Source organism: Balaenoptera acutorostrata, chromosome 12 (genome assembly GCF_949987535.1).
Source record: "Balaenoptera acutorostrata chromosome 12, mBalAcu1.1, whole genome shotgun sequence".
Lineage (NCBI taxonomy): Eukaryota > Metazoa > Chordata > Mammalia > Artiodactyla > Balaenopteridae > Balaenoptera > Balaenoptera acutorostrata.
Window position 1 is genome coordinate 41,597,597 of NC_080075.1, and position 14,759 is coordinate 41,612,355.

Here is a 14,759-nt window from a genome sequence, read left to right on the forward strand (position 1 = left end):
CGGCTACAGATCTTAAAGATACCATGTACACTACTTTTGGACTTTTCAGTCGTATCTCTACATAGACGTAGTGGATATAGAAATCAGTGAGGAAGGGATCAATGCACTTGAGGAAAATTCTCCCCAAGCTAGCTAGTTGTTAGCACAACATCAAACTTCAGCTGAGTGTCCCCTTTGCTCCACCTGTTCTTCATTCTCCGCTCCCCGTCTAAATTCCCGTATTATTTGCTCTTCGCGGGGAAGCATACTACGCTATTTCAGGTGAAGACTTTTAGGGCACTTCGAAGGGGGCCCTCTTGCGTAAAAAGGAGGAGACGCGGTGCGAACACTTTTCATTCCGCCATTTCTAGTCACATCAAGGTGTCTTACTGCTTGAGGACGGATGAGCCATACACACTAGAGACTGGCGGAAAACACGCCTGCAGGTTAAGCCGGCCCCAGGCTGTTCCATTCTCACAAAAGCCCGCGGGGAGAGGGCCGCGAGCCCCCACCTGGGCTGCGGCGTCGCACCGACCAGCTCCCCTGAACTCTAGCCTCCCGCACCCCGAAGGCCTGAGCGCGGGGGAGGGGGACGGGACAAATTAGTACCAAGTCCCCCTCGGCGACCCGGAGTTAAAATGGCGAAGCGCAGGGGCGGAGGAAAGGGCGGCGCTCGCAACCCGGCGCTCGCTGGGCCTCCGGGCTCGCGGACTAGCCGCGGTGGGCGACGCCGCGCAACCGCGACCAGCTCTTTGCTCCGCCATCTTCTTCGAGTCACCCAGTCTCCCCCCACGGCCGCGCTGGCTTCGCGCTTCCCTTCCGGCCGCTGACAGAGATCCGGGCTGGGCGGGGAGGGCGAGCGCGCGGAGGGGGTGGACCGAGGGCGGGGAGGCTCGACGGAAGAGGAAAGGGAGGGCGGCGAGCTGGCCGCGGAGGGGTGTGGGGCGTGCGGCGTGTGTGCGGAGGGGGAGGTGGGAGGGCGGGAGGCGAAGAGAGGGAGGGAGGCGGAGGAATGAGAGCGCGAGGCGCTTCTCGTCGGCTCCTTCGCCCGGACGGAAAGAGCCGAACGCAGCCCGAACGCTTTATTAAAATGGCGGCGGCGTCGGCGGTGGCCGCGGCGTCTGGTCGGTGAAGTGACTCTGCTGCTTCTCTCCCCACCCGCCCCCTCCCTCCCTCTCCCCTCCCCCCGTCCTTCCCCCCCTTCCCCGCCGCCGGCGCCTCAGCGCCCCTCCGGCCTGCGCACCTCCCCTCGCCCCCCTTCTCTCCCCCGCCCGCTCCGGGGACCGCCGGCCCCCTCCCCCATTCTCCTGCTCCCCGCCCCGTCCCCGCCGCCGCCCGCCCTCGTCGCCTCCCCGCCCCGCCGGCCGGCCGGCCCACTCCTCCGCCTCTCTCCCCTCCCCCCCGCCGGTCGGGATCAGTCAGTGCGATCCGAAGCGGGGGAGGGGGGGGGGCGGCGGCCGAACGATGTGCGAGAACTGCGCAGACCTGGTGGAGGTGTTAAATGAAAGTAAGTAGTCGCGGCGGCGGCCTGTCGGGGTGCACAGTTTGGGGTCCCCTCGCAGCTTTGCGGCCTCCCCGAGCTGCCGTGGCCTGCGGGAGGCGACGGCCGAGCCGGGCGGCGTGCGGGCCTAGCGCCCCGGGAAGGTGCGCGGTGGCGCGGCCGCCGCGGCGCCTCGGGCCCAGTCCGGCCCGGTTACCTGGGCGCCCGAGAGGGGGCCGTCGCGGAGCTCCGGCCAGGCCGGGCCTGAGCGGTCTCCGCTCTCGGAAAGTTTCCTCATTACAGGTGTCAATTAACGTAGGCACTAATGAGCCTTCGCCTCCTTCGCCCTGCCGGGAAGGTGAGGGGAGATGGGGTCCGAGGACGAGGCTCTCCTCTGTAGTCCGAACCCTTCGACCGTCCGGGCGCCCTCTTTGATTTTCAGCGTGCTGCCTAGGCCTCTTACCTGCTAATTTTCATTAAACTCCCTGCGAGGTGGTTGGTGGTTTTCCCCTCTCTTGGGGGTGTGTGGGTTGTATTAAACCTTTCTCTCTGACCTTAAAAAGCTGAAAATGAGCTGTGATAGTGATGACTGGAACCTTTATACCTATTTAAAAAAAATTAGTTAATGATGTTTCTTCTTAGTGTACCATTCGTCGTTTTAATGGTAAATTCTGTTCTCTTAAGGAGAGCACTGTACTACAGGTACTATCCCGGGATAGTCATGGCCTGTCTCCTGGAATGAAAGGCCTTATTCCGTATGCTTTTATTACAGAGCGTGCACTGCTCTTTTCTAGTTAGATTCCTTTCATTTATTTTACTCCAGACCCTTGTAAGACGGTATTTTAGCTTAAAGAAACAAGACGTATTGCAAATTAACTATTTCTGGGCCCAAAGGCCTAGTTGGAGGAGGTGAATTAGATAAAAGATTAATTTACAAAAAGTTGATTGTTGAGAAAATGCTCACTTACGAACACCTTTTGTGGGTTTTGGATTTGTGTTTTGTGTGTGGTATTTCGAAAGACTTCCAAATTGTCTATTTTCTAACACGATTCTTAAAAACAATTGATTATAAAGTGTATAGTCTTGTTTGTGTTTGAATTTTACTTTAATGACCAAAGGCAATAATAAAAGTGGAAGGGTTCTAGTTTACTTTCAACTCTGTATTTACTTCCTGACAGGTGGAAGCAGGCTTTTGCACAAATTCAAACTATACAGTATTTGTGTCATTCCAAATTTTCCTAGAATTTTAAGGTTATTTGTATTTATTTTGAGGTACTTTTATTTTTGGTGTAGGTGGTTTATGAAATGATGATAAACTTAATTCCTTAGTATTTGTTTCAGTGAACTCTATTTTAAATGTCTCGGATGTCAGTTGTGTGATTATGGCTTGGTTTTTCTGAAACTGGAAAATGAATAGCTTTGCTATCTTATATAAGGAGAAAACTGCTTTCAATAGTTTTGTTGGTGTTTAAAAATTATTTTAAACCGAACTATGACAATTAATTTTAAACATAGTATCTAAAGAAACTAAAGTTTGTTAATCCTTATCACCTTTTGAAAAGAGACATAATGAAGGGTTCTATTGAAGGTTATTTGGGAAACCCCTAGAATTTTGTCTAAAAGCACTCAAAAATGCAATCGATTTATGGAGTTAGAAATTTAGCTTTTGTTACCTTTAATTAAATACGGTTAATTGAACCAGGTTCACAAAATCTGGCCATGCAGACCCTTTAAGAAACCTGTTTTAATGAGCGGATAAGAAGGATTTTCTGTTTGTGTATAAGCCAATGGTCTCGAAAAATACTTTGTTTCTTAATATTTCCTATAAAGCTCAGTTTAAAAATTTGCCCTTTAAACTCTAATCTGACAATGAAGCTTCCTTAAAAAGAAATTACTTCAGTAATTTTATTTGTAGGTTATACCAAGCTATGACTAGTTGCTTCTCCACTGCCCCCGCCCCCAGTTCTTTTACAGTTGTTTTCATTTTCCCTTTGTGTAGTTCCTGTATCTCAAACATAAGATGCTCAAGTTCACTGAGAGCATTGGGTATTACTATATCTCATTATGGTAACACTTAATCCATGACTGGGTTGGAGCATAATGGCTGGAACTTGATAAAACTTGTTGAATTAAAGTAGGTTATAGATCTTTCTTGTAATCTCACAATAATTCTATATTAAGTCTGTCCTTTTTTCCCCCAAAGGTTGTGCAAAGATGAGCATCAATTCATCCTTGATTAGAAATTCAGACTTAAAGTCCCAAAATAATGTGCTCAGTATTCATCTTTCAATATAACTCCCCATAACAATTTAACCAAGAGAAGAAATAAAATTAGTATATCTTTAGGTGATGTGTTGGATAGAATTAAAATACCAAAAACTTATTTCTTGTCAAATTTACAAACACTGATCAAACCTAAAGAAGTCTTCCTGGACACACCAGTAAGTGTATAATCTAAAAATTTTGTGTTTTAAATGAAAAGGTAGACATGATGTGGATAGTATAGCTTTATATCTGATATGCTCAGAGTTTTGATAAGGTTAAGGACTTTCTATGAAACGTTTATTTTAAAATCTGGCAGAATGTAATGTAGTTAAACTAAAAATTGATGACAGAAGATAGTAAATAGCTTCCTTTGTCATCAGTTTTTGATGAGAATATTAATATTACCAGTTATACCTCTAGTCCTGCTGAGAATCTGAAGCTCTCAGCATAGAAACATATACAGGTATTCAGACACAGTACAGTTTTGCCTGTAGGTTAAGGAAGGGCCCATTGAAGCGTGTCCATGGAACCAGGCTAAGGACTTGGTAGTAAGGACCTCCTTATACCCTTTTTTAGTAGTCTTGACGGGTATCTTAAAACTTGAAATTGCATTTGAAAATAGCATTTGGCTTTAGTGTTAGAATAACCAGTTTCAACAGTACTAACATATTTGAGTTTTCATATTTTTTTCAATGCTTGTTTTTAATAAGGAAGATGTTTTAAAATGTGGAATGTATTGAGTGAACTTTGCGCCTATCAGTTTGTGGGGTTGCATTCAGTTTAGGAAATAATTTTAAGTTTATATTCCTTTGCTTGTTCTGTTGACTTTGTATATTTGCTACTTTTATAGCTTCCTTTGTGAGCTAGTTTACTAAATCTAAAAGCATTTCTGGATCTTGAGAAGCTGGAGACCTGAAATTATGCTTTGGGCCATCAGCGTAGCTAGCTCAACTAGTAAATTGAGGTCACTGTTTGCCTTGGTGGGGTAAGTTTCTCAAGAGCAGAGTGAAAATGGCTTTAAATGTACATCCATCTTTTTTTTTTTTTTTTTTGATTTATTTATTTTTGGCTGTGTTGGGTGTTCGTTTCTGTGCGAGGGCTTTCTCCAGTTGCGGTGAGCGTGGGCCACTCACTGTCGCGGCCTCTCTTGTTGCGGAGCACAGGCTCCAGACGCGCAGGCTCAGTAATTGTGGCTCACGGGCCCAGTTGCTCCGTGGCATGTGGGATCTTCCCAGACCAGGGCTCAAACCCGTGTCCCCTGCATTGGCAGGCAGATTCTCAACCACTGCGCCACCAGGGAAGCCCTACATCTATCTTTTAAACCATTTGTCTGTTGTGGATTTTACTCTGTGTGTTTAGTGAATTAACACTTTACCAAATGTTTTAAATGGGCAATTCATTTGTCGTTCCTAACTATCCTTTGTGATAGGCAGGAGCAAGTATTAGTATCTCTCTTTTTTTTTTTTTTGGCCTTGCTGTGCAGCTTGCGGGATCTTAGTTCCCCCGCCAGGAATTGAACCTGGGCCAACCGCAGTGAAAGCGCAGGTTACTGGACCACCCGGAAATTCCCTAGTATCTCAGTTTTAAATGTGAAAACATTGAACCTCAGAAAGGCTAAGTGGTTTGCTAAAAATCACCTGTCACCTGCTTAGTTAGTAGTCAGATCTAAGCTAGAACTCAGGATACTCCATCAGTATTTGCATTTTTATTTTTAAAGTATACTTTATTGAGCCATTTGTGTTGGGAACTTTTTCCATTCTTTGAGGTAGGTACTTTATCACCTTTTTTAGATAAGAGAACCAAGGCTTACAGTTTACATAAGTTGCTTAGAGTCACATGACTTTATTTGGTGGAGTCAGGATTTGCATGGGACTTAATCTCACGTCTTCTAGAAGCCCATGCTCTTTAACCATTATGCTGTGCTGTATAAACTTTATGATTATCTATTCAAATGGAAGACATTATGAGTACACTGAATGGCAGAGTAAAAAATTACTGAATTTTTATGTGTTTTCACAAATTTGCTCATAATTCTGTGGTAATTGTAGAAAGAATTTAAAAGTGGTGGTAGAGACATTGCTTTGGGAAAGATGCCTGGTGTTCACCTTACTTGCTACAAGTAGTAAATTCTTCCTTCTCCTAAAAGAAAAATAAATAAATAAATAAAAGTGGTGGTAAATGTAGCTGAATGGGAATGTCTTAATATATCTTAATGTTGTTAGCAGTGAGCTCTTTAGTAAACTACACATTTCTGGGGTTTTTAAAAATATAAGTATATAGGCATGAAATAATCATTAGTAACATAACATTTTCTGATAGACATTTAATTCTGAAATTTGAACTGATTCTTAAAATTGGAAATTTGATTTTACTACAATGCAAAGTACCAAATTTTTAATTTGGTAAATTAATCTTGCTAAGAATATATACTCTTAAAACAGTTACTATTAGAAGTACTATTTTTCAAAGATCATAATACAATTTCAACTCATATCTTTATAAAGTAACTTATAAACCATAAAGCACTACAGTGTGTAGATTTTTTTTTTAGTTTTTTTTTCACACACACACACTGTATTTTATTTTTACAAGAGATAAATAGACTGACACCAAGCATTGTAGTAGATTTTTAATAGCAGACTGTTTGCATTGTCAGTGATAGCTATTGATAGCTAGGTTTAGCACTATATTCATGAAACGTGTTAATGTTTCTTATATGTTTAATAGTGGGGCTTTCCTGGTGGCGCAGTGGTTAAGAATCCGCCTGCTATTGCAGGGGACACGAGTTCGAGCCCTGGTCTGGGAATATCCCACGTGCTGCGGAGCAACTAAGCCCATGTGCCACAACTACTGAGCCTGTGCTCTAGAGCCCGTGAGCCACAATTACTGAAGCCTGTGCACCTAGAGCCTGTGCTCTGCAACAAGAGAAGCCACCGCAATGAGAAGCCCGCGCACAGCAACGAAGACCCACGGCAGCCAAACATTAATTAATTAATTAATTAAAAAAAATAATACATACTTAAGTTACAGACCATCCTTCCCCCCCCCCCTTTTTTTAAATAGACAACAGCCTCTCTTTCTGGATGCTGAATTCCTTAAAGTCAGGGGTCATATTTTGTTTCTTCTTTTCCCAGTACTAATATAGTGCCTCGTAGAGAGTAGGTGTCTAGTGAATATTTTAGTTAATGAAAAGTTTTTGTAGAAGAATATGAGTGCCTAGGCTCAGCGTTCTTGGGCCTATTGTCAATACTGATTTAGATATGAGAGTTTGTGGGTGAATTATGCTGAAGGTGCAGATTATATTACATATATTGCTAATTCATAAATCAGTAGGTATGTACTTATAAAAAGTATCCACCCTAACCAACTGTGTTCTAATTTTTTTTTTATGAATTTATTTATTTATTTATGGCTGTGTTGGGTCTTCGTTGCTGCACGTGGGCTTTCTCTAGTTGCGGTGAGCGGGGGGTGGCTCTTCGTTGTGCTGCGCAGGCTTCTCATTGCGGTGGCTTCTCTTGTTGCGGAGCACAGGCTCTAGGCGCCTGGGCTTCAGTAGTTGTGGCATGTGGGCTCATTAGTTGCGGCTCACTGGCTCTAGAGTGCAGGCTTAAGTAGTCGTGGCGCGTGGGCTTTGTTGCTCTGTGGCATGTGGGATCTTCCCGGATCAGGGCTCGAACCCGTGTCCCCTGCATTGGCAGGTGGATTCTTAACCACTGCACCACCAGGGAAGTCCATTATGTTCTAAATTAATAGATAATGCAAAAAGGCAAAAAATTTTCTATATAGGTGGTGAGATTTGAGTCTGTGGGATGAAATTTCACTAAATTATTTATTTATTTATTTATGGCTGTATTGGGTCTTCATTGTGGTGCGTGGGCTTCTCGTTGCGGTGGCTTCTCTTGTTGTGGAGCACGGGCTCTAGGCCTGCAGGCTTCAGTAGTTGTGGCACGTGGGCTCAGTAGTGTGGCTTGTGGGCTCTAGAGCACAGGCTCAGTAGTTGTGGTGCACAGGCTTAGTTGCTCCACGGCATGTGGGATCTCCCCGGACCAGGGCTTGAACCTGTGTCCCCTGCATTGGCAGGTGGGTTCTTAAGCACTGTGCCACCAGGGAATCCCACTAAATTACTTTTATTTAAGACTTTATATACCAGGAAAATAATTAGACTTTTAACCTTTTAATGTGATTAACAACTGTTAATGTTGTTTTTCTCTTAAATTCCATAGAAATTAAAAAGTGTCCAAACGTAGATTACTCAGTTAATTGAGAACTGATGTAGTATGCACCTTGCCTTCTCTTGCACCTTTTTAAAATAAATTTATGTATTTATTTTTGGCTGCGTTGGGTCTTCATTGCTGTGCATGGACTTTCTCTAGTTGTGGTGAGCAGGGGCTACTCTTCGTTGCAGTGGGCTGGCTTCTCATTGCGGTGGCTTCTGTTGCGGAGCACGGGCTCTAGGCACGCGAGCTGCAATAGTTGTGGCATGTGGGCTTAGTAGTTGTGGCTCGCGGGCTCTAGAGCGCAGGTTCAGTAGTTTGGGCACGCGGGCTTAGTTGCTCCATGGCATGTGGGATCTTCCTGGACCGGGGCTCGAACCCGTGTCCCCTGCATTGGCAGGTGGATTCTTAACCACTGCGCCACCAGGGAAGCCCATCCTCTTGCACTTTTTTTTTTTTTTTTTTTTTTTTTACTGTGGAAGAGACAGGTTTCTCTTTCTGCCCTGGCTATAACCTCTTCTAGGGACCTTATCTAGTTTACATCCCGTGAAAGGCTCTTCTCCCTAACCATCGCTGATTGGATTCCAAATAGACTCCTGACCTGGTGGATTGGTGGGACTGTTGTCCATCAATCAGATTTTTTCCTGTCAGAATGTTTGAACTAAAGAGCCAGGTAAGGCTTCCCTGGTGGCGCAGTGGTTAAGAATCCGCCTGCCAATGCAGGGGACACGGGTTTGAGCCCTGGTCCGGGAAGATCCCAGATGCTGTGGAGCAACTAAGCCCGTGTGCCACAACTATTGAGCCTGTGCTCTAGAGCCCGTGGGCCACAACTCCTGAAGCCTGCGCGCCTAGAGCCCGTGCTCCACAACAAGAGAAGCCACCACAATGAGAAGCCTGAGCACCTCAAGGAAGAGTAGCCCCCGCTGGGCGCAACTAGAGAAAGCCCTCGCACAGCAACGAAGACCCAACACAGCCAAAAATAAATAAACAAAATAAATAAATTAAAAAAAAAAAAGACTCCCCACAGACAAAAGCAGATGATTATAGGAACAAGGGAAAAAGAATGTAGACAGATGATGATAAAAAGGAAATAAATAAATAAAAATAAAGAGCCAGGTAACTATGAGTAGCTGAACTAGAGTGAGTGCTTTGGCAAGCTGATGTGAAGGAGCAGAAACACGGAGCAAGTGGAGGAGACTATTTGCAGCAGAGAATTGGGGCAAATTTTTGGAAATAGTTGATATTGAAGCTCTATAAAGAGACAGAAGTTAATATTCTCTTGGCTTTCTTTTTTTATTTATTTGGCTGCCCCAGGTCTTAGTTGTGGCAGGCTCCTTAGTTGCGGCTCCAGGGCTCCTTTAGTTGTGGCATGCATGTGGGATCTAGTTCCCTGACCAGGGATCACACCCGGGCCCCCTACATTGGGAGTGCGGAGTCTTATCCACTGTGCCACCAGGGAAGTTCCCCTAGTGGCTTTCTAATACTGAAGCTAGTGCTCCTATTTAGCTGTCTCCCCTGTACATACCATTTGAGTTAATGTGCAACCAAAAGAGTTTTGATTCCAGTATTGCCCCATGATGAGCTCTCCTGTATTGGAAATTAGGTGTAATCTTTAGCTGTGAGTGTTTCATTATAATCTGGCTTACTTTCTTGGAACATGTTGGGCAGGTGTCATCTGTAGTGTTTGGTGGCAGGAAAAAACTTAAGAACCTCTGTTGTTGCTTACTCATCTCTCTACCAGTGTGTTTAGTTTTTTTGAAGAGAATAAAAGCTTTGTTGTTTTTCATTCTAAAAAGGATACCTGCTTTTTTAGAAAAAAATCAAATAGTGCAGAAAATAATAAAGAAAATTAGGATAACCGAAACTCTGTTTACCAAAGAAATCGTTCATGTTTTGGTAAACATCTCTTAAGTCATTCTTTTCTCTCTTTCCTCAGATACACTATTTCGTGTAAATAAACTGATTACATGTTACTAATTATTATTTTTTAAAATAAATTTATTTATTTATTTATTTATTTTTGGCTGAGTTGGGTCTTCGCTGCTGCCCGCGGGTTTTCTCTAGTTGTGGCGAGCAGGGGCCACTCTTCGTTGCACTGCGCGGGCTTCTCATTGCGGCAGCTTCTCTTGTTGTGGAGCACAGGCTCTAGGTGTGCAGGCTTCAGTAGTTGTGGCTCGCTCTGGAGTGCAGGCTTAGTAGTTGGGGTGCATGGGCTTATTAGTTGCTCCATGTCACGTGGGATCTTCCTGGACCAGGGCTTGAACCTTGTGTCTCCTGCATTGGCAGGTGGATCCTTAACCACTGTGCCACCAGGGAAGTCCTTATATTATTTTTATTAATAAGATGTAGCTACCTTTCCATGTTAATATGCACTTACATTATCGTTTTTAATGGCTTTAGTGTAGTCTTCTATTACTTGGTCATACTGTAACTTAACCAGTCCTCTAATGATGGGCGTTTGGGTTATATGACTTTGTAATTGTCTGATTATCACCTTGAGTATAGCCTCTGAAATCACATTGCTGAGTAGTTCATACAGCATATCTGGAAGGAAATCTGGCAATATGATAAAACTTTTAAAAATTATCCTTCCAACATTAGAGCATGAGTGTAAAGCCTTAATAATCTTAAAGTGTTTATTTTGACTCTGAGGTCTGTGGAGCTGTTTTAGCAATATATTGGTTCTAAACAACCATAAGACAAATTTGGAAGGGACTTTTTATTCTGGGTAACTTTGCTGCCAGACTCATGAACTTTATTCTGATTATTGAGAAAGGCTCAGTAACCAATGATGAATGTAGAAGTATAAGAGCAGTAGTAAGAGCACTAACTCAGAATAAATTGAGACTTATGAAAATGCTTAAGACAATAGAGCTTTTGAAGTTGTGTTCAAAGTAAGATAAATAAGGGGATAGTGGACCCACTGCTTGGGTGGGTATAATAGAGGGTGGTGATCAGCAGAATGTTGTTTTACTCTAATAATTTGTTTCCATTTTCCCTTCTAAGAGGAATCCACAAACCCTCAGGGTAAATCATACATTAAGAGAGACTCTAACCTCTAGATTGGTAAGGAATAATGAGAGCCTTATTAGTAGTGATAAGAGTTAAAAATCTTCAGGAATGGCAGATTCTTTTCAGTGAAGGGGATAGAGCCATGGTTGTGTGTGATTATGAACCTTTAGCTTATTAAATTTCTAGAAAAGCAGAAATTGGCAAGTATTATTTTGGAAGCTATAAGAGAAACTTGCCACTATTAAATAATTAATCAATTACTAAAGAGTGAAAGGATAGTAAAAAATTGATGTGACACTAGTAACTTATGTTAAACCAATCTTATTTTATTTTGATATAGAAGTAAATATGGTAAAACATGGAACTATCACTATAGATATGACATTTTGATTACATGAAGGCACTTGACAGAATCTGAAGCTATCCTTGTGAAAAAAATGAGTTTTTTTTTTTTGTCAACTTTGAGGGACATCACTGGTGGCAAGCCACAGAATCTTGTCCTTAATTCTTTCTTCAAGATTTATAGTAATGAGCCTCAGTTTTTAAACTATTCCTTGGAGTGGCATTGTCCCTGTTTCAGAGGAGTGAGGGTGACTTTGGAATCTGTTTCAAGATGAAAAGCTCATTTTGATCTGTTTTGTAAATTGGGGCTCCATGTAAGATTTTTTTGGTGGGGAGCAAAGGGTGTAGCTGCTTTATAAATAAGCTTGAAAACCATTAACAATGTTGGTGCTGAAAAAGCCAGCACAATATGAAACTGTTTTCTTTTCAAGTATTATAGGTAGTAGTGCAGTGCTTATGCAGTTGGAATCCTGTGTTGAATTATATACAGTACAGTGACAATCAGCTTCTGAAGCCATTTGAATACTGTGCAGTTTCACATATCTTCATGGCACCTCATGAAAATCATGAGAAATAGAATGATTTGGCCAAGGTTACACAGCTAGTAAGTAGCAGAGCTAGGACTAGAATTTAGTTCTTATTCCTACTCAGTATACTTTTCTCTAACCATGCTGTTTTGTTTTTGTTTTTGTTTCTTTAAAGAGGAACTTGACTTTGGGAGTTGGGAAACTCAAGAAAAACAAAGGGACTATAGAGAGATTAATTCTGGCTAAAGTGGATTAGGCAAGGTTTCAAGGAAAGTGGAAGATGAACTGGGCCTTTAAGTGGTTGGAATAGTTACTGGGAATGAGGGGAGTGGAATAGCTTACCACGATTTGTGCGACTCTGCATGACATAGGCAATGCTGACCTCATCCCCTTGCTTGTTTTGTTTTTTTTCAGTGATGTTCTTTACTGCCATTGAGCCTTTATTTTTCCCTGGAACTTAATCACCTTTCTATGCCTTTAATTTTTCAGAGAGGCCTTTATTGAACATCCACTCTAAAGTAGTTCAAGTTCTTATCCTTCATAGCACTTAAAACAGTTTAAACTATTTTTATTTATTAATTTAATTTATTTATTTGGTTGTGCTGGCTCCTTAGTTGTGGCATGCGAACTCAGTTGTGGCATGCATGTGGGATCTAGTTCCCTGACCAGGGATCGAACCCGGGCCCCCTACATTGGGAGTGTGGAGTCTTAACCACTGCGCCACCAGGGAAGTCCCCACTTACCCAGTTTAGAATTATGTATGTATTTTTATATACTTGTTTAATGTCTTTTTATTTTTTATCTTTAATTTTTTTTGCTGCACCGCGTGGCTTGCGGGATCTTAGCTCCCTGATCAGGGATTGAACCCTCGACCTCAGCAGTGAACACGCAGAGTCCTAACCACTGGACCACCAGGGAATTCCCTTTAATGTCTTTTTATTATACAGGGTTACAAGTTCTGTGATTGCGACTAGCTTACATTAACTGAGTTTCACAGTGCCTACGCATACTAGGATCAATATGAATCTGTTAAAATATCTGAAAAATCTTAAGATCACTGGAGGTGGTTAATGGAAGATGAGGGTAGGCTGGATGTGGTAGTTCTTCCTGTTTTCTCAAATTTTGGGGACATTTCAAGTACTGTCAATCCTTTTGTGATGTCTTGCTCAGCACCCCCCTTCATAAAAAGGTGCTTCATTGATTTAAAAAAAAAAAAACCCTCATTTTGTTAAGTTGTGTTTTGTTTTGTTTTTTTCCCTGAATGTCCCTTGAGATTAACCCTTACGGATTAAAAATCTAAGATTGGGAATTAGTTTTCGAACCCAAGTTAGGACTCTGTTGCAAGAACCAGAAAGAACACCCCATTTGGCAGAAAGAAAAAGGAGTTTTTTTTAAAAGCCATAACTGAGCAGTGCAGGTGTGTGCTATGTTCTGGTGTGGTCTACTCTTTTTTTGTTTGTTTGATTTTGTCTTTTAATTGAAGTATAGTTGATTTACAGTGTTGTGTTAATTTCTGCTGTGCAGTGAAGTGATTCAGTTATACATGTATATACATTCTTTTTTATTCTTTTCCCATTATGGTTTGTCACAGGATACTGAATATAGTCCCTTGTGCTATACAGTAGGACCTTGCTGTTTATCCATTCTATAAATAATAGTTTGCATCTACTAACCCCGAACTCCCGGTCCATCCCTCCCCCACCCCCACCCCCCGACCTTGGTAACCACAAGTATGTTCTCTATGACTGTGAGTCTGTTTCTGTTCTGTAGGTAGGTTTATTTGTCTCATATTTTAGATTTCACATATAAGTGATAATATATGGTATTTGTCTTTTTCTTTCTGACTTGTTTGGCTAAGTATGATGAGCCCTGGGTCCATCCATGTTGCTGCAAATGGCATTATTTCATTCTTTTTTATGGCTGAGGTGTATTCCATTGTATATGCATACCACATCTTCTTTATCTATTCATCTGTTGATGGACATTTACATTGTCCCATATCTTGGCTATTGTGACTAGCGCTGCTGTGAACGTAAGGGTGCGTGTATCTTTTTGAATTAGTTTTGTCCGGATATATGCCCAGGATTGGGATTGCTGGATCATATGGTAGTTCTAGTTTTAGTTTTTTTTTAAATAAATTTATTTACTTTATTTATTTATTTTTGGCTGCATTGGGTCTTCGTTGCTGCACATGGGCTTTCTCTAGTTGTGGCGAGCGGGGACTGCTCTTCGTTGTGGTATGTGGGCTTCTCATTGCGGTGGCTTCTCTTGTTGCGGAGCATGGGCTCTAGGCATGTGGGCTTCAGTAGTTGTGGCACGTGGGCTCAGTAGTTGTGGCTCGTGGGCTCTAGAGTGCAGGCTCAGTAGTTGTGGTGCACGGGCTTAGTTGCTTCGCGGCATGTGGGAGCTTCCTGGACCAAGGCTCGTACCCGTGGCCCCTGCATTGGCGGGCGGATTCTTAACCACTGTGCCACCAGGGAAGCCCCTATTTTTAGTTTTTTTGAGGAACCTCCATACTGTTTTCCATAGTGGCTGAACCAATTTACATTCCCACCAACAGTGTAGGAGGGTTCCTTTTCTCCTAGTGTGGTCTACTCTTAATCTGCAGATTCATAACATTATCAAGACTTCATTTCTCTGTGGCTTGCTCTGCTGTGCTTCCTTGGTTTTGACCTTAGTTTGGCCCTTCTCAGAGTAGCAGAAATGGCTACTGCACACCATCTTTATACCACACTGTTTGCAAATCACATATTTATACTACACAGAGCAAAAAAGAGAGAATCTCTTCTGAAACCTACTGTACAAGAACAAGGAAGCTGCTTTTTCCAAAACCTGGCTAGCAGATGGTGCTTCATAGATCATTGGCCCATGTTTTTATCATGGGCCTTATTCCTGAAGTAGAGTTCAAAGAGGATGGATTTTGGTTGGCTTAAACTGATG

The 14,759-nt window shown here is 42.7% G+C and overlaps 1 protein-coding gene across 8 annotated transcripts in view; it reads left to right on the forward strand.

The window, feature by feature from the left end:
* The first annotated feature begins 895 nt into the window (after positions 1 to 895).
* The window catches only part of USP34 (ubiquitin specific peptidase 34), a 241,650-nt gene continuing 227,786 nt past the window's right edge, over positions 896 to 14,759 (forward strand). For all 8 annotated transcript variants that reach the window (XM_057557944.1, XM_057557950.1, XM_057557951.1 and 5 more), the window contains exon 1: positions 896 to 1,486. In XM_057557944.1, the coding sequence (XP_057413927.1) occupies positions 1,444 to 1,486 (43 nt within the window). In that variant the 5' untranslated portion in view covers positions 896 to 1,443. The remainder of the gene's footprint in view (positions 1,487 to 14,759) is intronic.